Source organism: Podospora bellae-mahoneyi, chromosome 5 (genome assembly GCF_035222275.1).
Source record: "Podospora bellae-mahoneyi strain CBS 112042 chromosome 5, whole genome shotgun sequence".
NCBI lineage: Eukaryota > Fungi > Ascomycota > Sordariomycetes > Sordariales > Podosporaceae > Podospora > Podospora bellae-mahoneyi.
The window spans coordinates 2,468,780-2,491,718 of record NC_085884.1 but is presented as its reverse complement, the minus strand read 5'-3'; the positions used below and the strand labels follow the sequence as shown (position 1 = coordinate 2,491,718).

General features: G+C 49.3%; 7 protein-coding genes and 2 non-coding genes across 9 annotated transcripts; 4 read left to right on the top strand and 5 right to left on the bottom strand.

Moving 5' to 3' along the window:
• Positions 1-3,055: 3,055 nt before the first annotated feature.
• QC761_512130 (uncharacterized protein) lies at positions 3,056-5,476 on the bottom strand. The gene is made up of 2 exons (XM_062880380.1): positions 3,580-5,476; positions 3,056-3,508 (listed from the first exon to the last, which is right to left on the bottom strand). The coding sequence occupies exons 1-2, from the start codon at positions 4,754-4,756 to the stop codon at positions 3,282-3,284; spliced, it is 1,404 nt and encodes a 467-aa protein (XP_062731089.1). The 5' UTR covers positions 4,757-5,476; the 3' UTR covers positions 3,056-3,281.
• An 860-nt stretch (positions 5,477-6,336) lies between these two features.
• QC761_0081150 lies at positions 6,337-6,425 on the bottom strand. Its single transcript has one exon. It is a non-coding gene; the product is annotated as a tRNA-Thr (tRNA).
• Positions 6,426-7,162: 737 nt separating this feature from the next.
• QC761_512120 (uncharacterized protein) lies at positions 7,163-8,023 on the top strand (the record flags this gene model as incomplete). The annotated part of the gene is made up of 1 exon (XM_062880379.1): positions 7,163-8,023. The coding sequence occupies one exon, from the start codon at positions 7,163-7,165 to the stop codon at positions 8,021-8,023; it is 861 nt and encodes a 286-aa protein (XP_062731088.1).
• A 335-nt stretch (positions 8,024-8,358) lies between these two features.
• QC761_0081130 lies at positions 8,359-8,465 on the bottom strand. The gene has a single exon. It is a non-coding gene; the product is annotated as a tRNA-Ile (tRNA).
• Positions 8,466-8,775: 310 nt separating this feature from the next.
• On the bottom strand, positions 8,776-9,667 carry QC761_512110 (uncharacterized protein; the record flags this gene model as incomplete). The annotated part of the gene is made up of 2 exons (XM_062880378.1): positions 8,776-9,243; positions 9,326-9,667. The coding sequence occupies 2 exons, from the start codon at positions 9,665-9,667 to the stop codon at positions 8,776-8,778; spliced, it is 810 nt and encodes a 269-aa protein (XP_062731087.1).
• A 7,511-nt stretch (positions 9,668-17,178) lies between these two features.
• Positions 17,179-18,199, top strand: QC761_0081110 (uncharacterized protein; the record flags this gene model as incomplete). The annotated part of the gene is made up of 4 exons (XM_062872845.1): positions 17,179-17,401; positions 17,459-17,508; positions 17,540-17,828; positions 17,916-18,199. Exons 1-4 carry the CDS (start codon positions 17,320-17,322, stop codon positions 18,197-18,199), a joined length of 705 nt encoding a protein of 234 aa, XP_062731086.1. The 5' UTR covers positions 17,179-17,319.
• A 66-nt stretch (positions 18,200-18,265) lies between these two features.
• QC761_0081100 (uncharacterized protein) lies at positions 18,266-19,076 on the top strand (the record flags this gene model as incomplete). The annotated part of the gene is made up of 2 exons (XM_062872844.1): positions 18,266-18,795; positions 18,908-19,076. 2 exons carry the CDS (start codon positions 18,266-18,268, stop codon positions 19,074-19,076), a joined length of 699 nt encoding a protein of 232 aa, XP_062731085.1.
• A 610-nt stretch (positions 19,077-19,686) lies between these two features.
• Positions 19,687-22,511, top strand: QC761_0081090 (uncharacterized protein; the record flags this gene model as incomplete). Its single annotated transcript, XM_062872843.1, has 4 exons — positions 19,687-19,711; positions 20,042-20,355; positions 20,378-20,662; positions 20,723-22,511. 4 exons carry the CDS (start codon positions 19,687-19,689, stop codon positions 20,819-20,821), a joined length of 723 nt encoding a protein of 240 aa, XP_062731084.1. The 3' UTR covers positions 20,822-22,511.
• Positions 20,779-22,863, bottom strand: QC761_512080 (uncharacterized protein). Its single transcript, XM_062880377.1, has 2 exons — positions 22,031-22,863; positions 20,779-21,965 (listed from the first exon to the last, which is right to left on the bottom strand). The coding sequence occupies exons 1-2, from the start codon at positions 22,391-22,393 to the stop codon at positions 20,976-20,978; spliced, it is 1,353 nt and encodes a 450-aa protein (XP_062731083.1). The 5' UTR covers positions 22,394-22,863; the 3' UTR covers positions 20,779-20,975.
• Between the last annotated feature and the right edge of the window lie 76 nt (positions 22,864-22,939).

Genomic DNA, 22,939 nt, shown 5'->3' with positions numbered 1-22,939 from the left:
GAACACTAAGTCCCGCTGCTATGGTTGCAGGCGCTGCCCCGCCAAAATATCGACGGCGGCAGAGACGGTGTTGCTGAGGTGAGGTGGTCCTGCTCGTACCACGCTCTAGCCGCCAAAGTGAGTCGTGGAAGCTAATAACTGTTTATTTGCAGATGCCGCGGAAATACGAAGTAGTAATGACAATGAAGCAATGTCTCACTGCCGCACTACGTATCCGGACCTCGAGGCTGGAGCGGTGTCCGGACGGTGGATGGCACCCTGTTAACTAACGGGCAGCTGCCAGCGATCGGAAGTGCTGAGCGGGACCCGTTGGGGTGTTGGTGATGGATCTGCCCGGATGCTGGCGGGAACAGGAGTTGGAGTTGCTGCACTACCACTGACAGCTCAAACTATGACGCAAAGTCTGCACCTCAGCGCTGGAAATCCCCCTGGCTTGGTATCCCGGATCTGGTTTTTTTGGCCCCTTGTCGACGTTGAAGATCCAGGATCTCTCGGGGCGATCACTAAAACTGACGATGGGCAATGGTGGTGTTGAATATTCGATGTGTTATCGCCGATAGTTAGCAGGCTGTCAAGACGCGACACTAAATCCCAACGTTGAACTGTCGTGCAAGGTGTTGCTATTCCTAGCACTACCACAGGTTCATCTGTTTAAAAAAAAAATAGTTTGAGATGAGACAACAGTACGCAGTACATGAACCAGGCATGACGGGCCCGCCTTCCATTATAATTTGAAATGGCGGAAAATTGCCACGATGTTCCCCGGCGATAATGACGGCGTCAGAGATCGGGTCAACGCTGAGCCGTGTCCAAAAGTCCGCCTGGGGTATCGGCTGCCAAACCCGAAGTTGGGGGCAGATGGGACCTCGTCCGGATTCGATGACACGCATGCTGTACAACATGATTTCTTGTCTTTTAGAATCCCATTCTCTGAGCTGTTCCTTGTGTCGTCCACGGGTCACCATGTTGGTCTGCCACGACAGTTGGGCGTTGACCGCCCCCAGCTCCGTTTCACAGCTGAGTCTTCCACATTGACGGGGCGCAAAGCTCGGGCCAAGTGGTGGCTATTTGCTGTCAACGCCATAGGGCTGAGCCTGCGGGACATTGACAGCTTCCATTCTTTTCTTGCCTATGTGCTTGATGACCGCCAGACTCGATTATGGCGACAATCTAGTGGAAATTCCTTGGCTAGAGTTGACATGCAGTAGCACAGCGATGCCACCTGCATGCCGCGTGTAGCAAAACCGCCGTCCTTCCTGAAGCGGACATCCGTACCTTATGTGAGCTTGAACTCATGTAAGTGAGGCCCTGCGCCTTCCTCCTGGTCAGGCATGTTATCTTGGGGCAGTGCGGAGAATATCGATACCAAAGAAAGTTTATCAAGTTTCGATTCTGTGCAGATTAATCGCCATCTTCGAACTCTTGCTAATAAGCGATTGCTTCTCAAGTTCAATACCCTCTCCGTTTTGTTCACCCCACCCTCCGTTTGTCCTGCCCTCACTGGTCCCCCCACCTTGATCCCAGCATACTCAACAACTTTCCCACCATCTCAGAAGACGCCAGAACATCACATGCAAATATCTTGCGACTGCTCTCGAGAGCATGGAGTTGGGATCAGATGATGCATTCAATCTCGTCATTGATTCCCCAATCCTCACCGCGACCATGTCTCTCATATTCAGCTCTCCTCAAGCCCAGAACCACACAGACCATCCGTCCGTCTGCAGCAGCAAAAGCTTCAGCTAGATATCCTGCAGCAAGCCTAATATCGACGCACCTAAAATAAGCTTCTAACAACCACCACCATCATTCCCACCTACTGCAACCCACCGCGATGCAATAATCGCCTCCCCAGCGGTGAGTCTATTTTATCGAAAACCTCATAGCCAATTCCAGAATCCCAACCTCAATCTGCACGGATCTCCGGAATACTACCCCGCGATTCTTCATCAGCCCGGACATGCGCCACACTCAAAATATTTAGCGATTCCCGATTGCCAGGCTTACGACGCATCTCAAAAACCAACAATAACCACCGCATCACCCATGGCATGAGAATGACGAACTCTACCCGTCAAAGTTGAAATCTCTATGTAAAAGAAGGAAAATCCAGGGGCCTTGTCAAGCTTGACCAAGATTGCGGGGTGCATACACAAGAAGGTTTTGGTGCCGGCGCGCCGCCTTGATCGCACAAAACAATGACGTCACTTTTGGTCCCTTGATGCTCCCGCGCTTTGGACCCTGGATTTGGGAATTGGGGGTCCGATGATCGGGACACTGGGATCTTGGAGGTTTGAGGGTATGGGTAGAGACTGTCAGGAAAGGTAGGTTATCGTGAACGGTGCTGTTCATGGATAAACGGTGGAGAGACAGTTGTGGCGAGGGGTCATTGTGTGGTCATGATCTTCATCATTATAAATATGGAGTGATATCGAGAGTAGACGGGATCTAGGTAGTGAGGAGTGGCTAAGCGTCGTGTATCCTCACCATCTACTGAGAAATATAACTGCTCGACTTGATAGTCCTTTGGTGTCAACCATGCCACACCACAACCCCATACGCAAACGCTGATGGCTAACCAAATTACTTCGTCTCGCCTTCTTTGGTTTCTCCAAGTATCGACTGTGTTATGTCTAGTTCATGGCCATAGTTCTGTGTATTCAACTTCCACATATGCCATTTTTCTTCTCCCTCAAGTTTTGACTAGGTACCTATCCATGCCGCGGCCACGTATTATGACCAGGGGAAACTGGTGTAACCCGGACAAGACCGAGACATCTTGGTAACACAAGTATAGAATGAGTCACACGGTTGATCTGAGTATTTGAAGTCTTCAATCTTAGCTATGGAAGCTTGAACTGAAACCTTTATATGGGGTACCTAACCCTAGAAGAACACTCCCTTTGGTCTGTATGAAACCACTCACTGTAAATGCGGAAGGGTCGACATGGCTTGATGGTAGGTAACTACAGACTGCAGTAACCTTTGTAGCCTGTGGAGGGTCTCTAGACTTTAACAAGACATTGAACAACAGCCTTGACTTGGACTTGTCTTTCTGCCCAATGTTGGAAACTCCCACGTTGATTGTTTTTTCAACCTCCAGCCTAGCGAAACGCATCCAGGGAGGTATCGATATCAGTCCCATCCATCTCACATAATTTGTGTATTACAAGACCGAAATATACATCCATCCCTTACTCATACCTATATATCATACAAGAAAACACCGTATTCGTAGAACCATTGAAATTCACTAACCAAAACTCCCTTCCCTTACCCATTTACCAATCCTTCTCCACCATCCAAGCATCATCATACTTCAACTTAGCCCCCGAAACCAAATCACACCCTCTATGTCCCCACTTCTGCCTGAAAACCTCCCTCCCCGTCTCCGTCATCAGCTCAATCGACTTTGCCAACCCAACGGCCGGATAATAAAACGGCTCCCCCTTCCCACCCTGCTGCCCAAGTTGCCAAGTATTCCTCTCCCTATCCCCATGTTTATGTTCTGTTTGATTCACCTCAAGTCAGTCTTCCATCCCAACATCACAAGACCAAAAAGAAAAGAAAAAAACTCACGAAACTGCTTATCAGCCGTAATAACCAAATTCCTCCACTTCCTCCAATTCGGATCCTCCTCCCTCTTATCTCTATCCGCCGGCAACGGCCCCCCATCCTCCCCATAACCCACCCTCTTAATCCTACTCTTCCCCTTCTTCTCCTTTTCCTCCTTCTTCGGCGGAGGCGGATTTGGATCAACAAAACTCGGCTCCGGCCCCCCCTCCAGTCTATACAAAACACTCAAATCCGCCAGCGCGCTCGCCACATCGGTGATAATACCCGCCTTGGCATCCTTCTGCGTCCAGTTCCTCATAATCAACTTGGAGTGCATATCACAATCAGTCATGTAATAAGGGATATGCGTATCCCATCCTCCTACATCCTCAAACGCAGCTGGGTTCACCAGCGCGAGATGGTCATAAGCAAAAAACCTGATTCCCCACCTATCATCCTTCTCTCTTGCTTCCTTCAGCGCAACAAGAGCGAGTTCGTACAGGGATTTGTAGTTCTTCTCGTTGTATTTCCCGCTCAGACCGGGCTTCCCGTCTTCATAGGCGTAGGCTACGACGTCCATGTGCGACCAAAAGTAGTAAGGCCATTTGTGGGTGTATGTCAAACTCAAGAAAAAATTCTGCATCTGGGCAAAAGACAAAAGTGTCGGAGTGGTGACGACGTTGACGCCCAGTTTCTTCAACGCGGCGTGGTTGAGGTAAAAGGGGTTTTGAAGCGAGAGTTGACCCCTGACATTCGACTGTTGGACCCCCGTGTTTTCAACAACATAGATCTGGCTTGGGGGCCAGCCGGCAGTGATGTAAGATACCACAGCTTGTTGGAGCAGAGGCCAGGTGCGTGTGAATCCGATCAAGAGGGGGGGCGCGACGGGGAGGTCATATTCCTTGTGCAGGTCGGGGGGAGGAACGTTCCATTTCGGGATCGGGGGCGGGGTGGATGTCGCGAGGAGGGGGAAGTTTTCTTTTACTGGAGGAGGAGTGTATGTTGGTGTGGGTTTGTATTTGGGTCTCTTTTCTTCGTTGTTGGAGGAGGGTTTGTTGTCGACGCCGGGGAGCTTTTCGCGGACGAGATCGCGGACGGTGTCGCGGCTTGAGGGGATGATGAGGCTTAGGATGAGGAGACTGGCGAGGGCGGCGGAGAGGATGGTGATGAGCTGGCGGGGACTGGGCATGGAGATGAGCATGTTGAGGATTGGGGGCCACCGAGGGCCACTGGTGAGGGTCGTGAGCCCTGGGGGGTTGGGAGGTTGAGGAATTTGTTCTCAAAGTGAGTTCGCCAGAGAGTTCATGGGTGAGTGAGATTCCTGGAGGATGGTGGAATTGAGGCGACAGGAGCGTTCGATGGATCGATGATTGGTCGCGTTATCGAGCAGACACCGACCTGACGTTCAAGCGGGTGACGGATTCGGCAGTTGGCAATTGCTGGCAGCACTGGAGTGGTCTGCAAGGGATAAGGACGGCCGCTGCCGAGGCTGGATCGCAGAGGACGGCGTGGTATGGTCCGGCCCAATGTTGAGTTAAATCGCAACGGGCAAAAAGGAGGACAAAAAAGTTCAAAATTCTCCCAACCGGGCAGGATTGGGGGCATGTTGGACCTGGGATCGGGGTTTAGTACGAGGAGGGCGAGGTGACATGGGGTGTACCGATTTCCAAGCCGCGTTGGACAGTGTCAGACTCTTCATGATTGGTTGCTGAGCTGCGAAGGCTAGGACACCAGTTCCAAACAGCGGCTTTGAAGCCGTTCGAAAAGCAGCGTGTTCGTCAACGGTTCTCATCACTGGCGTACAGACGGCGTCTCCTGGACCCTGAACCTAGTCCAACGATGCCAACAGCCTGTTTCATTCACAAGAGAATATTGCTCGCTGTTCTACTTTAAAGAGATGAACCAATGGAGTGTGTACCTGCCAGCCGTGCTGATAAACAACAGCGGGGCAGTCCCGCAAACGTGGGGATGGAGCTCCTGTGGTGGAATGGATCGATGACATCACCGGCGCATTTGACACATGAGAGTTTAGGCGCGAACAGTGAACATTGCATCGCCAAAACAACAGTTTCTTGCTATCATAAGGATAAACAGATTTACTCGTGCAAGTTCCGAATTTGAGTGGGTTAGCCAAGCAGTGCCAGTGAGCTGACAGTCTGTTGGTTGTTGGTTCCAGAAGATGGTGTCATTGGCTGGGTGCGTTGTCGCATTGGGAGAAGGATTTCAGGCACCCAGTATTTTCCCAATGCGATCTGACGCGCGTATCGATAAGACGCGACATGAGCCTTTTCTTCGACTGATTGCCGCTCTCACGAAGGCCTGGGGAAGTCCAAAAGGTTAACAGAGATATTTTACCGCCTTCACTGGCCATTTGTGCTGCCTATCGAGAAGTCTAAGTTTACACTATCCTGACTCGGCTTATCCACCAGATGTCAGCACTAACAAGTTGAAACGGGAGGCTTTGTAAGGACATCTCCACTCGCCTTGCCGTCTTCCGTGGCTAACTCGAGAACCAAAAACCTCGTATCAACAAGACTGCCACCGGTGTATTCTGGAAGGGGTGCCGTCGCTGATCCACAACAGTTCGGCGGTAATGCACGGGCCATACGGGCCGACCCGGCTCCGTGCGCACGTCCCATCCGCATGTTAGGATCGGATTCAAAAATATTATTCCGCCACGCCTTTTTACTTGAATTTTGGAGGTAAAACAAACGTGACCGGACGGAGGAAAGGTTTCTCCGCCTAACTATATAGGCTTCAAATACCAAAAGGTAAGAATTATGCCCCCACGCGGGATTGAACCGCGGACCTCATCATGTCAAGTCGAGATGTCTTACGAGTGATGCGCTCTACCACTGAGCTATACGGGCTGAATTGAGATGTCAGCTGGTGTTGGAACTTGAGAACATTTTGATAGCATGGTTTCCCCTCTCAGCAAATGTAGACCTTTCAAGATTGCGAACACAGGTTTGAGGTTTCCCATCTATTTGCTGAAGACCTGTCACAAATGGCTCCACCTACATGCTCTCCAACGCGCACACACACCTCGACACTCGGAGATGCAACTGGCTCACCACCTCACTCTGCTGTGCACACTCTTTGCATGTGCCATCAACCACCTGGCGCGATGAAGCGACAGAGTCGGTAATCATCCAAACCTGGCGATATCTTCTTTTGGTCAACTAATGACTGGTTCAACTTAGGTCTCATATTGACCATGGTGGCTTTGCCGTTTCAAGTTCTTGTTGGGCCCAGCTGAGTTCTTGGAGCATGATCCACCCGGCCCGGAAAGGCGGCCCCACCCCGACCACCACCGGCTTCAGACCCCACTCCGCGGACTGGATCTCGCATTCATGAAAGTGCCCTCCTGTGGTCGTTCCCAGGCGGTGTCATTGTGGTCTCTTGCAGCCGCTTCTGGGTGACCGAGCTCCGCCGTGGGGCGCATGAAACCTCACACGAACCACTTCCAACATGCTTCCTCTTCTGGGCATGGCGAATGGGATATAAGTCCCGTCTCAACTCCCCGACCTATTTGAAGTCCTCGAACCTCCAGTCCGTCCAAGCACCACATATACCACTCATAAAATCACCAAAACTCCGTATCAAAATGAAGCCCGCTCCCGCCCTCGACGTGCCCGGCCCTCACTCCCTCCCCAACCGCTTCGCCGTCCGCAATGCCGGCCGCGGCCTCAAAATCACCGGCTCCAACTACAAGGCCCCCCTTCACTACCTCTCCAAATACTCCTCCGTCCGTGACACCCTCCGTCTATCTCTCCACACCACCGCCCACAAAAAAGACAACTCCCCCGCCCTCGTCTCCGTCCACAAGCATCAACACCGCAGGTCAGGCTGGACAACAACCACCCAAATCGGCAACGTCAAATGGACGAGCACCCCTGCTCAAGGCGCGGAAAACTACCAAATCATCCTCCACCGTACCAACGCCCACAACGAAACAATCGACATGCCCCAGACCAGTCAGGACATCTACCAGTTCCGGATGAGAATTAATACCCGAGACGAATTATTTGAATGGATTAAGGCGGATGCCTTGACGCAAGAGATAAGGACAATCTGCAGGAGGGAAAACCCTATTGTCAGTACTGGTATGACCAGGGAGAAATCCCCTCGGATGGGGGCAGGGGGCGGGTATTACCTCGTGAGGGTCACAGGACGGGGTGTCCAACCCAAGGGTAAAAAGGGGGAGGAAACACCACTCGGTTACGACAAGCAAGGCCGGGAAATCGTCGCCTCCTGGGCGTACGCGAGGAATTTCGGGTGGGGGAAGCCAGTGTTCTTCTTTCAATGGTGGGGGAGCGGAGCAACGGGGGAGTTGGGACAGGACTTCACCCGGGTTGCGGCCGCGACGGGGGCGACGTTTTACCATGAGGAGGCGTTGAAGGCGGCGGAGAAGCAGAGGCAAAGGCAGAGGGCTAGGAATAGACGTCACGGGGGTTTCCATCACTAGGGGGGAAGCACAGGGGAGTCACGAGTTTTTCATGGAACTTGGAAGATGAATCTAAGGGATTATGTGAGAAGGGATATCGCTGGGATCTGGGGACGGCGTTTGGGTGTTGTCTATTTAGGATGTCACGCCGCAGCACACGTAATGGAGACTTGCAACAGAGGATGATCAAGGCCTCGAATGCTATTGATATCAGAGCCTTCAAAATATAATAATAATATATACACCCTTGGAGGTCTTGCTCTTCACTGCCGGCTTTGCAAACTCTAGCTTTAGCTACTCAATGTCTCAATGATGTAGGGGCTAAAATCATTGTCAAAAGGAAAGACAAAAACTATTAGTCCCGCCGGGGTTTGAACCCGGGTATCCGCATTGATCATGACCGTTAGCCGTGAAACGACTTAAAGGTATAAGAGCGAAATCTTAACCACTAGACCACGGGACTGTTTTCCTTTGTTTGATGATATCAATTGGCAGAGATTGGGCATATCACGCCACTTGGCGTGGTACGGTGGGGGCACTGCAGGTAAGCATGGGGAGGAAGGTGGTAGGCAAGTTTGAGCCACCGGGTAGCCACGGGGTAGCCACGTGGCAGACGACTGGGCCTGCTGCATTAGTTGCAGGGCTTGGAATTGGTCTGGAGACGACAGTGAAACATCAAATTCTATGGAAAGGTTGAGTACATATTTGACAATCCAGCTTCATTTGTTTGATGGCCTTTTACTTTTCATACACCAAAGGACTTCAAAGCGAGATCACAGAAGAGACTGACCGTCGTCCACAACGATATCTGCCCCAGTGATGTGGCTTCCCGCTCGACGAGCAAGAGGAACCACAGCACCACACAGCTCCTCCCGCTCGCCAATCCTCCCCATCGGGTTCCTGGCTAGCCAAATCTTCTTCGCCTCATCAAGTCCCTCTCCCTCGTTGAGAATGGTGTTCACATAGCCGGGGCTGATGGTATTCACCGTAATCCCATACCTATCCCACTCCACAGCCAAAGAATTCTTCATCATAATAACAGCCGCCTTGGAAGCGTTGTACCCAGCCTGTAGCTGTGGGAAGTTCACCCAAATGCCCAATATGCTCGCCACCCGAGCAATGCTGCCCCCTGTTTTGGCCTCTGCCATTGTTTTGGCAACGGCTTGAGCAATGATTAATGACCCGGTGGTGTTAACCTCGAGAGTTCGTCTCCACGAGTCTATGGAGTGCTGCATAGCATGCTCGCTCACACAATGCAGACAAAGTTGGCCAATATCGTGATAGGTCCGAGTTCTGAACAACGGCGGCCACTGCCTTCTCCACAGCATCAGCATCAGTGATATCGACTTTGGTGAATGTGATCTTGGCAAAGGGGAAGTCAGAACTGAGCTGGAAGATGACGGGCTTGGCTATATCTTCTGTGGCGGCGTCGAATATGGCTAGTTCCTGAAGTCCATGTTCAAGAAGGGCTTTGCTGGAGGCAGCACTTAAATCCCCTGCTCCGCCAGCTACGACTGCAACTTCGGAGACTCGGAAGCGTTCGATGGCTAGGTTTGTATCGCCATTTGCATCGTGCAAGTCGGACGGTGTCGGAGCTGGAGAGCTTGGAAAACAGAGTGTAATTGATGGGATAGCCCTTGAAGTCAGATTTGAACGTTCGGCCATTGTTTTGGTCTGTGTTGTTGGACGAGAGATATGAAGGTGAAGATCGCCGCGCCGAAGGTATGAGGTAAGGTAAGTTGTTGATGAAGGAGAAACCAAGGGCGAGAAGTGCAACAGGCACAAGGCCGGTGAGGGGATATGTCAACGCCGGCATTATCGGGCGGGATTAGGATGTCCGGTTTGCGGCGCCACACAGTCCATGAAACTGACATGTTCAATAGATCATCTGCTTTTAATATCGATGCATCTGGATGTTTGGCTGTCAGCTATCTGGGAATAAGAGCGGGGTCATGCATGTCAGAATGAAGACAGTTGATAACTGTCCACTAAGGGTTTCCACGTCTGGAGAAGATAAACGTGATTCTTTTCAGCGAGGATCTTTTGAAGCGACAATCTCTCGAAGCGCAGATGTCCGTCCACGAGAACCACTAACTTCGAACAACTCACCGCACCACACTTCTGGACAATAAGAGGCAGGAGCCCGGTATTCCGCAAAGTCTTGGAATATTTGATACTATTACCGAACGAGATGGAAACAGAGTTGTCATGACTCGCGTCAACGTTACTTTCAGCAACTGTCCATTTTATCCCAGATATAAGGTCATTCCGGCCACGATGCTGTCCTCAATCATGCCTCAAAACCCTTTCATATACCTCACAACCGCCACCTCACCATTCCTCGCCACAAGCAATACCCCTCGTCGACTTATGACCTGCAGCGTAAGAGAAGAGTGAACCCAATCGCTAGGGAGAAAGAAATACTGCTTCACTGCTTCCCCTACTGTGAGCTGATGGTAATGAAGAACCGCTACCGTGCAGATCCAACTGTCACAGTCAATGAACGCCAGGTGGTCCTGGACAAATCCAAGAATGTGACGGACTCGACTGCCGAGGAGGAGTGACAGTTTCGTTCGTGAGAAAACCTCGTTGTTTATATGGAGGAGGTAGAAGGCATTGCCTCTGTCTCTCGTGGGGTGGGAGGATCGAGTTTGGTAAAGAATGTACTGAGCGTTGGTGGGCTGCCAAACTGCTGTAATTATTTCTTGTGGGACCTGGGTTGGTGTTGTTTGTAGTGTCGAATGGGATGGGGTTTGTGAGGTCGGTGAATCGGGAGTATCGCCTTTTTTCTCGCCATCATTGCGGTCCTTGACAGCCGGCATCTCATATTCCAGTTCCTTTTCATTTGTCAAGTCAGCCCAAGCATGAACGCAAACTCCCTCTGCAGTCAACCGAATAAGACGAGCCGAAGTAGCAGGATAGTTCAACCACCTATGGTCGACCATGGACTCCCATCGCCTCCTACACGCCTCAGTCTTTGCCTTCACATCCCATACACGGACTGACGAATCTGTACTTATCAACCACAGAGTTTCATCCCGGTTGAACAGCATCTGTGTCACCACATCCCCTACCCGCAAGTCAAAAACCGGAAACACGGCCCATTTCCCATCCTCCTTGACCCTGAGCCTCTTCACCACGGCCTTGCTAGAGTCATCAGCTGAGGCAATGTATCGCCGGGAGCGCGACCATTCAATCGCGACAACCTCAGAAGTGTTCCCGTGCTTGTATGCCTTCCTGACCACTGCGCCGTCTTTCAGGTCAGTTGATCGACCCGTCATCGCGGCCAACACAGAAAAACTACTCGTGCTCGTCACATACCAGAGCTGCAATGTGTGCATCCTGTTGCTGTTGTTGCCTCGTACTGTCGACGGAAGGTGAGGAATCCAAGATGCAACGCGTTTCATGACCAATCACATCTGGTGAGATGAGAACATCCGGTGCCCACACATTACATCCTGACCACCGAACATCGTAGAGGTGCTGGCCGTCAGGACTGAAACGAATATCACAAACGAACTCGTCTGTCCTCAGCTCACAAAGTCAGCTGGCTCCTTGGCCATAAGTATGCGATGTGAAAGATCCCTTTGGGCATAGTGATGGGACGTTCTTGTATATGGACGATGGGCTTCGGAGGAGATTCGATCCAAACTTTGCGACGATGTGCATCAGATCGGTCATCCAACTCTGCAGAATAGAGTTTTCGGTGGTGGACTGCTCAATACCCGTGACACACAAGCCTTCTACTTCCAACTGTGGCTCCAGTTGTCTTCGACCGGCCCATGTGCTAAGATGACGGACTGCGGTAACCACAAGGTCCAACCTGCGAGAAAGAGCCAGGCCGTGAACCCAGTGCAGAATGTATTTGTTGCAGAAGGCTTCCAGAGCTGATATCAAATCGGAGTAACTGGTCCTTGCATTGCTGACGTGATAGGCCTAGTGGCTGATGGCGTACCGTAAGAGAGGGAATTCGGAATACAGGGCTTCGAGTCGATCTGCGGAGATATGTTCTTGTTGGCACCCCGAGAACCTGTGTCGCCACTCATCCTGAGATAGGAAACGTAGGCACCAAATGGCAAGACGTCCATGGCCACTCTGTTGATCAATGGGTGCAGCCGAGCCTTGGGGTGATGCATGGAGGAGAAACTCGCGCGCAGGGGCGTCAATGAGTGACACTCGGCCTTCGTTCACACGGACTAACTGGTCACAAACCTGCTCAGTTGATTCCTCGAGCTTGATAAAGCTATCGAACTCGGGTTTCAAGGCCACAGAAAGCCGGGATATGGTTAAAGGTTTGTAGGAACAGCAGACCCAGGTCAGAATCCGCAGAGCCAGTTCTCGTGGCCGTGCCGACTGACTTTCGACCTTCTCCATCATTCGTTCGTATGTCCAGTGCATTCCATTTGGGACATCCCCCAAGGCAATATCGATATCAGCCAGCGTATCCCAGTTGTCTCGCAAGGTGTCGAGTGCCAATTTTGTCCAGAGGAAAGATCCTTCCGCCCTTTCAAGTATTTTTTTGATCACCTCTTGTTGAGAGAGCTGGTCCGAAGTAAAGAGTTCCCTCGTCATCGTCAAGATGTAATGCTCGATGTCGCCCCGTGTCTGTTCAGCAGACACTTCTATTAGGCTCCCAGCTCCAAGTTTGGTGGTCAAAATTGCTGTCAGATTTCTTTGTGGTCTGCTGATAAACAGTATTTTGATGGTTGTTCGGCACTGCATAAGCATCAAACGCCGTATAAGACAATGTGGCTGGTCCGCCTCATCCAGACCATCGAAAATCCAGTGCAGCGAGTGCCCGAAGTCGATTGGAAAGATGATGTTCTCGAAAGTAGTATCCCAGACACGAGCAAAGGTTTGCTCCGCAGCTGAGAAATTCGTGTCTCGGTGGAACTTAATAAATCGTCCAGCAAGAGGTGGATGGGCAATGGCCCACTGCAGGGCAATCGCTCGAAGACACAAGGACAAATCCCGTTTCAGCGGGTCACTCTCTGAAAAGAAATGGTACTGGCAGTTTGATTCATGAAGAGTTTGCTGGATATGGTCGATGGTCTTCGCGGCAAGTGTCGACTTTCCTGTTCCTGGTAACCCTACCAGCCACAGGACGTGCGGTGATCGGCCCGATGTATCAATCCATTCTGCAATCGTGCATCCCTTCGAAGCCGCTCATATGAGCCTGGAAGGGCGTCAGCCAGGTGATAGTCAAAAACCCGTCGAATATTCCCTTTAACCCTGAGTATTGACTCGAGCATTTCAACGTGAGAGGTGCCCTGTTTGTGAAGGACATTGGGAACTATTGCTACAGGGTATTTGGTATTAGTCTGTGTCGCAGTCGTGAAACCAGAGTGGACGCCACTGACTCGAATGGTGGCTTCCGATTCCTCGAGTCAGTTGTCTTAACATATCTACCACCAAAAGATAATTGGAGTCAAGGCGGCTTGGGTATTTGCAAATTGTATGATGATCTGCATCAAGCGGAGCAGAAACCTCTTTTGGGTAACCCAAAATACCCGAGCCTTTGTCGACAATCTGTGCCAAAGCCAATTCAGTATCTAGAAACCGCCTTTGGGGAATAAGCTTACCATTCTCCTTAACCCTGGAGAGAGCCTGGTCTGTTGTGTTTCATACAGAGAAACAAGTTGCCAAGGTGCACAGATTACACGAAACTGTTCGTTAATATCTTCGATGGATGTCGAAGATGGATTCAACTCGGAAGCATAAACCTTAGGAGACGATCCGATAATTGAAAGCATGCTGTTGAGGGCAGCCGCGTGTGAGGAACCCCTGTGAGGAGTGGACAAGAACATAATACTATGGACTGGGGCCACCATATCACAATATTCTTCATCATTTTTGCCAAGAAGGAGTGCCTGGAGTTGGGTTTCATCAGCTATACTCGAAGGCTAAGGTGGCCATCATGGGATTGATCGAACCTTTTTGACAACCAGTCCCCCCATAGAATGTGCTACAAATACTATTGGTTTCTGTGTCGGTGAATTGTTCATCATCAGCAAGGTGCTCAGCCTAAAGGGGGTAAAGGGGTAAGCTGAGGCTTACAGTTCCAATAAAAGCAGTGTCCATTTGTCCATATGCTCTCATCCTGATTAGAAGGCTCTTGGAAAAGACCAGGATGCTTAGAGGAGTCCCCGACTCGCGGAAGTTTGCATTGTAACCGAATGAAAATACTCGGTAACGTATTTTATAAGCGAGTCGTGGGTATAAGCGAGCCATGGGTTCTCCACTACCTACCAACAACTATCCTCAATTGCTAGACCACAACATTAAGAACCAACTACAATTACGTTAGAAATAGCTGAATCAGACCCTTCTACAGCCTCCTGGCAAGTGCGGGCATTATGGCCAGGCTTACCGCACACACCACAGCACTAAACCTTCGTACGAGCCCCCTCTATACTACCGTGATCCGGCTATATTTCTTCCACTACCTCCCTACACACGGCCTTCTAGTCCAGTAAATCCTATGCATCTTATATAGTAAATAATCCTTTAAGCTATATATATATATCTATTTTTAGCTTTCCGGCGCTTATTTAGTACTTTATTAGCCTTACGGAGCGAAGTGTTTTTTAATTAAAGGAGGGTTACTTAGTATATCATAATTATTATACCTTTAATGAATTAGTTTATAGTAATTAATATTAAATTGGGGAAATTATTTTAATAATTAATAAAATAAATTTTATTAAATATTAATTATAAATTAACTTTTCGGAAATTATATAATATTTAAGTAAGTTAAAGTTATAGGGTACTAACGCGTAAGGTTAAGGATACTAATATATAAAACTTAATATTTAGTTTAAAAAGTATCCTCTTTAAATCGTATAGTATAAAGCTAGCCTCTATAAAACTACTCTATATATTCTTTTCCGTTATGAAAGCGAAAAAGGTTTCGTAGAAAGTATAGAGAAACTCGAATTTACTTACGTAATTAATATATATATATATTAAGCTTTTAATTTAGTAGCTATACGCCTATTTTAGTAACCTAGAGTCATTAATATCGAGTAATTAAAAAATAAAGTAATCAATATCGAGTAATTAAAGAAAGTAGGAGGAGTATAAAGGTATATAGAGCGTAATAATATTATTTTACTAATAATAATACTCGAATGTAGTCGAGTAATAACTTTTATAATTATTAAGGATTAATAACCGGTATTTACCTTTCGTATAGAACGTTATATAATAATCGAAATATTTAATTTAATTTAAATTTACCGGATTAGTAATTTAATTGTTATTAATAATTATAATACGTTAAATAAATAGTAAATTATATTTTATATATTAATTAAAATAATAATATCATACGGTTAAAATAATAAAGGGCAAAATAGTTTAATTAAAAGTATTAACTCTTTAAATTACTATTTATGACGAACCCCTATCCAGAACCTCTGAAAGGGATACCGGTTGAAGGCTACTTCTGAATAATCCTGGTTCGGTACAGCTAAACAGTGTACGACAAGATGTCTCGATGTAAACACTAGATACCGTGAATACAAGCTTGAATTGCATACTGCGGAACTGTCTATCTACACCAGCCAGTTCCTCCGTATATATAGACCTTGTGCCAAGCCATATTTACTTCTTGCTCAGTGCCCTTGGCACACTGATCACGACTGCTTAGTCTGCTCAGTGCCCTGATCAGACTGAGCACCCCGCTCAGTCTGCTCAGTGCCCTGAGCATACTGATCAGTCGTCCCTTACTGTGATTGGTTCTTCTCGTACGTTCTTCCGATTGGCCCCTATTCCCGTGGCCCCACAACCCGTCCTGTACCAGGGTTGTGACACTATTACTTATTTACGGTTATTAAATTGAACTAATTTTATTTTGTTAAAGCCCTCCGAAATTATAATTACTATACCCGCGAAAAGAATATTTATTATAAATTTAATTTCGTTAAAGTTATAAATATTATTATTTATAATACTATATTTAGCTTTAATATTGCGTGTAAGCGTAAACTACTCGGTAATAGCCTTTAAATCTTCGTATTATATTTAACTCTTTAGTAATTATATTTACGCGTAAAGCGCGTACGGAGCTTTAGTTCGCGTTTAACGAAGTTATATACCTAAAGCTTACTAACAGGAGGTGCGTCGCGTATATATAATAGTCAATTAACTATATCTTCTATACCACGTAACTTTAGTGGAAAAGATCGCGTATTTAGCTTAATAATATATTAAATAATAGCTTTCTTTTAGGAATCTATAAGCCGGCGCGATTTAGGCGTAGTATCGCGTCATGCAGGCTTACCAGCGCCTCGGTTACGGTGTAGTAAAGCAGGTATATTATAGAGCTTAGCTACGGCTTTAAGCTTCAATTCTTTATTATTTTAAAGAGCTTCAAGGGCTAAGATTACTCTGGCTTCCTTTGAAGGGGGAGACATATTGGGTTGTGGAAAAAAGTGATGTTTAGGAGAGAGAGGATGCGTTACGCCAAGGAACCCACGGCTCGCTTATACCCACGACTCGCTTATAAAATACGTTAATGAGATAAGGACTCTTCATGGCGGAGCCAAGACGGCCAAACGATAGCGGGATCACGATTCCACGACCATGTCCGACGGGAAGAACCGCCAAGCCATGGACGAAGATGATATCGCCCACAGAGTTTGTCGCATCATGTATCGATGTGAGACCGAATTCATCTGGGCCCAATGCTGGTGGCTTGACATGAAAAGACGTTCGGAATTTTTGAGAAGCTGTGGGGCAAAGACTTTGTCAGCTGATTGGGCATTAAAAGAGTAGGGGCCGTACTTGCCATCTCTGTAAGTTACCTGATGCAATAAGAAAGTTCTTGGGCGAAAGACGTGTTGATCATCTGGAGACAGTCAACCTGGAAGGCTTGGCTGAGTTGAAAGAGGGGTCCAAGGCAGCTGCACCTTCCGGTTATCTTCTGTCAGGATAGTCAATTGGCCCCACTGTCAAGGAATTACTCTCTTGGCGCTGGGACCTGAGCTACAACACCAGAATTGACACCTTTTGGGACCCCATATACGATTTGACATCTTCTGGCTCGGATTGGCTGCCGTACCAGCTGCCAACAGGTGCCATGCACGTTCATGGAGTTCTGCGCTCAAACTGTCACATCGAGTCAAAGGCTGGGCCAACCTGGCATCATCAAGTGCTGGACCAGGTCTGACTTGAGATGCTGCGATGATGAGGTACTCAATGTGGTACTCACCTTTGATATTGTGGGGCAGGTGCACGTCGAGTACTGCTCACCTGCAGTTTGACCCCGCCCTTCTGGCCTTGACAGATACCTTAGACATCGATCTCACCATATGAATATCATTCAGATGATGGCTTCAACCAGTGAAAGCGTCGGGCCAATTGCTGATATCCGTCTTCAACTAAATTGTCTCGGTGGGTAACACATCTCGCCTGTTTTTCAATACATCGACATCACTGACTTGAGCCTAGGCTCCCTACGGGCAACCAAGCCCATTGCATGGACCAGCATCTTCCCATATGTTTATTTCATGATCGGCTCTTTCAACGAAGTCCCTGATGCGCAGATATCCTTTTTACGCTGGCCTCCTCATTGCAATATTGATCTTCTCCGAATTCCTCAGTGGCATGATCTGGTCCCGCGTCAGTGACAAGATCGGTCGGAAGAGATGCCTTCTCATCGGTGGTTCAGTGTGTAGCATGATAACTTCAGGATGGCTTCGTATTTTACATTCCATAGCCAGTGCTGCCGCATCGAGGGCTTTTGGTGGTCTTCTCAACCCCAACACCGGGTTAGTTCCAGCGTGTACTGTTGAGGTTGCAAGAAAGGATGGGCAAAGAGGTTAGTTCTGAAGCAACATTAGAGCTATTGAATGCTGACAAGACAGGGGAGAGAAGCTTCTGCTTTGTCCTTTATGACGTTTATTAGGTCTTTGGAATATGTACGACACATGGACAGCTAGTGGATACTCCACTCAGAAGCCTTGCCTGGATCTAATCCATACCAGCAATCTCATCGGCCAAGTTCTTGGAGGCATGTTGGCAGAGCCAGGTAAAAACTACCCGTCGGTGTTCCCACCTGGTTCCATATGGACAACCCATCCATTTTTGCTACCCAATCCCGTGGTAGCGTCTCTGCAACTGTTTGCGTTGATCTTCACCTCTCTCTTCCTAGAGGAGACGCACCCGGAGCTCCGAGAAATTCCGGACTGAGCCCTTGCAGTAGACCGTGACATTGTTGGAAGGCAATCCTCGCACGGGCAGGAGTATGACTATGAGATGGTTGACACTAATCAGGAGGGCTTTGAAAGTTTAGAGACACTTGACAATACCCAGCAAGAGGATGTCAGCAATGTCTCTGACCACGAACACGACAAGATCATACGTCCAATGAGAGCCTTGACCAAGCAGCTCATCCTCCAGACTCTGTCCGTCTCTATCCTGGCCTTCCACAAAGTCTCTTCAGATGTCATCATGTCTGCCTACCTCGCGGCTCCCCCCGACATTTCAACACAGAAGCTGGCCGGTGGTTTCGGGTACGGTGATTCAACAATAGGCTTCATACTTCTGCCTCATGCCATAATGCAGCCATCGCCCAAATACGGTTCGTGTCGTGGTTTATCAACAAGATGGGGCCACTCCAGGCATACCGTGTCGTGCTCTGCGCCTACCCGGTCGTCTACACCTTTACACTATTTCTGCCTGGGACTGTCAGTGACGTCCAGCATATTGGCACTAATTCTGGTCGTTCTGGAGTTGTGGTTCAACGTTGTGTTGCCATCGATTGGGTACATTTGCTCGACCATTTTGTATGTCTCCTGGTAGTCCGGCTTACCTCAAGAAATTGGGACTGACCCGTCTGACGAACTGCTAGAATCGCTAAAACCACACAGCCGAACGTTTCCTCGATCGAACCAATAGCGCAGCGGCTTCATTTTGTTGCCTGGCACGATCGGTAGGCCCGCTGGTCACGGGAAAGGTCTATGAAGTCGGTGATCGGATAGGTTACGCGGGACTCGCGTTCTGGGTGCTGGCTGCAGTGGCGGTTGCGGGTGGTGTTGAGTCATTCTGGCTCAGGGATCAAGTATAGTGCTGCCAGCCCATTACAGGAGCAATGTCAAACTGGCATCGCTTCAAGGAAAATCGTCGCCAGAAACGGGACCCAGTTCATGTGCGACTTTTGGGAAGAGCTGACATCGAAATCATCAAAACGCTCGACTTTGGTTGAATGCCCAGGTGGTGTGACTCTGGCCTATATCTTCCATGGAGTTGAACCAGCATTGCAATTATACTCTTTGTTACGGGTAGCTTCGTCGATAAGGGTGATAGCTCAACATGAATAGTACCTCGGGGATACCTTTCACCGAAACCACAAGATCAGACCTTCCTTCTGAACGCCGAGCTCTATGATGAAATCATTCGAGCACACCCATTACCCTCAGATATGGAATGTTGAACCACAACTAATCTTTCAAGTGCTGTTCATCCTTCCCGAGCCAACTTGCCACGTTTTCACCACCCACCCAGACATAAAAGCACTTCTCGTCACCCCAAAACGAAATCATGCCACAGCAGCAGCCATCACCTGCGCTGCGCTGGGTATGGTCGCCCCTCCATGGAAAATGGGGGCCCGCGCCAATCACAATTTCTTCAAACGTCAGCACCAGCACTCTCGACTCAAAAGCCTTGGAAAAAACACGATGGCTTTTGAGCGGCTGAATACAAGTATGTATGTTTTCTCCGACAACAATGGCCACAGTGAACTGGCTGCCAGTGGTTAGCCCTGGCGGATGACGCGGAAGTCCATTGAAGATGGAATGCTATCTCTGCCTCGTCCCTGCAACAATCTCATTTGAACACCTCACATGGTTCTTTCAAACTTCCCTCCTCCAAAAACATCAGATTCCAAACAAAGGCCTCTGAGGCAGTGACAAGTTTCCAACTTCATCAAGGTGTCCCTCTCCAGACGCAAATCCCACCACAAAGCCCCCTGATGAGTTCGGGGCTCTCGAGCCCACAAGCCCCGATGAGGTTCCCTACTCAAGTACTCACAAGTTGTCAACTGCAGGGACAGCACCTTTGCTGCCGTTACGCCAGCAAACAGCAGGCACGCCGCCAAGCTGGCTCAAATTGCCTTAGCCGTTCAAAGCCGCCAAAACACACCGACCCCTTCAAGACGCAAATGGCTGCCAGGCAGCGCGAAACCGAGGCTTCAAATCCGTGACAAAGATACAGCACGTGTCGACGACTACTACACCCCTTCAAGCCAACCTCCTCTGGCCACATCATACTATCAACACCAGCACTACCAAACGTACCCCCCTCGTCAACAGCCATACCCTCTGCGGCGACCATCCGAAGCAATAGCGGTAACTTACCAGAAGCTCCCAGACGGCACCCTCGTCCCGATCGCAACGCCATATTACTCCGGCACTCATCAGGATCAGGGCCAAGAAGCCTCCTACTACCCCCCCGCCTCATGACAGCACCGATGTTGGCGTCCCCGAAGCGACGCGTTTTCAAACCTACCACAGGACAACCTACCAAGTCAAGAGCTCTTCCGCTGGTGGCAAGATCAAAGTGTCCGGGCCTGTTGGTAGTAACGAGGCACAGCTGTTTGATGCCATCGCTGCTGCCAAGTCGATCACCAGCGGATTTGACATGAGATCCTCCAAGGTAAGTTAGCACCCTCTGCTTCTGTTATAACAAGCCATCAGCTGACATGGACACCCCCAGGATGACTGCAAACTTGTTCGACACCGCACTGGGGGGAGAAAAGAAGAAAATCGGGGGGCTGGTTATGGCCGGGATGGTAGGAAGTCATGCCGAGCGTAGAGAGATAACTTCACGTTGATTCTATACTGCACAGCATGGGAATATCGACGCCATAACCTTCATGCAAGACAAATGAAACCTGATCCGAAATACCACCCCCTTACCCTCAGTAGCCCATCATCCGTAACGACATTACTACATCTCCGGGGGCCCCTTAACTGTCGTGCTTCTCGCTGTTCTTCCTGTTTCCGCCATCCTGGCTACCAATCTGCTCCTTCTTTTTGTCTTGGGCACCGCCATCCTTGCTCTCAGCACGATCCTTGCTTGGCTCCTCAGGGCTATCATCGCTCTTCTTGGTCTTTTCATCCTCTTCCTTCTGATCCTTCTTCTTATCCTCCTGCTTCTCGTCCTTCTTATCATCCTTCTTCTCCTTCTTATCACCTTCCTTCTTATCCCCCTTCTTCCCCTTACTCTTCTCTTCCTCCTTCTTCTTCCTCTCCGCCTCCTCCTTTTCCTTCTTCTCCTTCTCCTCCTTCTCCTTCCTCAACCTCGCCTTTTCCTTCTCCTCCTCCTTCTCCCAATTATGATACTCATTCTTCCGATCCTCAGCCCTCAACAAATCCTTCAACTCCCCACCCGACAATCTCGCATGACTCTCCCCAATCTTCGTCCTCGCCACCAGACTGATCAGCAACGAACCCCCTACTATAGCCGTCAAAACAAAGCGATAAGTCTGATACCAACTCGGCGCCCACCCCCTCACCATCGCTCTCGCATCCGCAAAGTACAATCCTGTAAACGCCAGAAATTGGGTGATCAACGCCCATTCAATGGGGAAAAACGTAGTGGGCCATGCAACCAGCGGCGCAGCGACACCGATGGCATAGCGCAGGCGCGTTCTCTCACGGGAGAAGTTCTTTTCCGCAAATTCAAGACCCCAGTGAATGGCGCCTAAAAAGGAGATGAGCGCCACGCCATAGCCGACTTGAATCGGCTCAAGAAAGTGAAGCCACTGGGAGGCAGCCTCATTGGTGAACATGAAGCTGTTGAGAAAGTTGGAGTCGGTGGGAAATTTGGCGTTGAGGTTCCAAGAGAGGTAAACTGTTGCGAGGGAGGTGCCGAGATACGGCAAGGTCCCGGCCAGGCCGAGGAGATAGGGTTCTCGGGGGACGGAGCCGAGGGCGAAGGTGTCTTTGACCGTGTGCTATGACATTGTGTCAGTAACTCGGCCGAGTCGGAGGGGTGGGGAAGGAAAGGAAGGGTGCATACCAGGTCATCGCGCAGTTCCTTGCCAAAGTCTACGTCGTCGGGTTTGGATTGTGCAGTTTCAATGGATTTGCGGACGGTTGAGGTGGTTGAGACCTCGTCTGGTCGGGCTTCGAGCTTGTGTTGGGCGATTTCTTGCTCGTGTTGCTTGTCTATCTGGGTGGGTTGCACGGGTGGTTTGGTGGAATATTGCGTGCGGATGAGGTAGGGCAGCAATCTCGGTTGGGTGGTGACTTGTGGTCTGGACGAGGTGCTGGAATGTTTGAGGAGGCTCTTGGAGGCGGGAGAGGGGCGGATGGGATGTGCTCGAAGGGTTGTAGACAGAGCTTGGGCTCGGCCAACAGCTGGTCGGAAACCACGCAACATTTTGGGCGAGACAACACAATCGTGGGATTTGGAGTTGTTTAATGTTGAATGGTTAATGGTATCCGTGCTCCTGATCGTGTACTTCAGGAAAGACGGGAGGCGAGCGCGTGGGACATGCAGAAAAGGAAAGGGGCATTCAGTTCATTAGAGAGATGAGATGGGATGGCAGCACTGGAAAGAGGAGATTTATCAAATTTCATTATGGGGAATATGACGACCACAACATCAAAGCCATTCCGTCTTTCCGGCCGTCCAGTCTTTCTTTCCAATGGTGCCTTGAATCGTCGCCTTCTTGATACTGGAAGCTGCCCCCGGTGTTCCCCAGTGACGTAATTGAGGTTGAGAGTGGGGCAGTCGGAGCACTGTGATTGCTCAAGCCTGATAACAGGCCAAGGAGTGGCTAATAGCACCCTGGCGTGTGGCTTGCTTTTTGATGCCCCACCATCTCCAAAAGTCATGGAATGCAGAGTCAAGACACTGGAGACAGAGCAAACAAATGCCTATCTGACCCGATGTTTGGTAAGATTTATACATGTAATATCAGGA

Coding starts and splice junctions, on each gene's coding strand:
- QC761_512130 (XM_062880380.1), bottom strand. CDS start 4,756: ATGCTCATCTCCATGCCCAGTCCCCGCCAGCTCATCACCATCCTCTCC. Junction 3,509..3,579: donor TACGGCTGATAAGCAGTTTC/GTGAGTTTTTTT, acceptor TGAATCAAACAG/AACATAAACATGGGGATAGG.
- QC761_512080 (XM_062880377.1), bottom strand. CDS start 22,393: ATGTTGCGTGGTTTCCGACCAGCTGTTGGCCGAGCCCAAGCTCTGTCT. Junction 21,966..22,030: donor AGGAACTGCGCGATGACCTG/GTATGCACCCTT, acceptor ACAATGTCATAG/CACACGGTCAAAGACACCTT.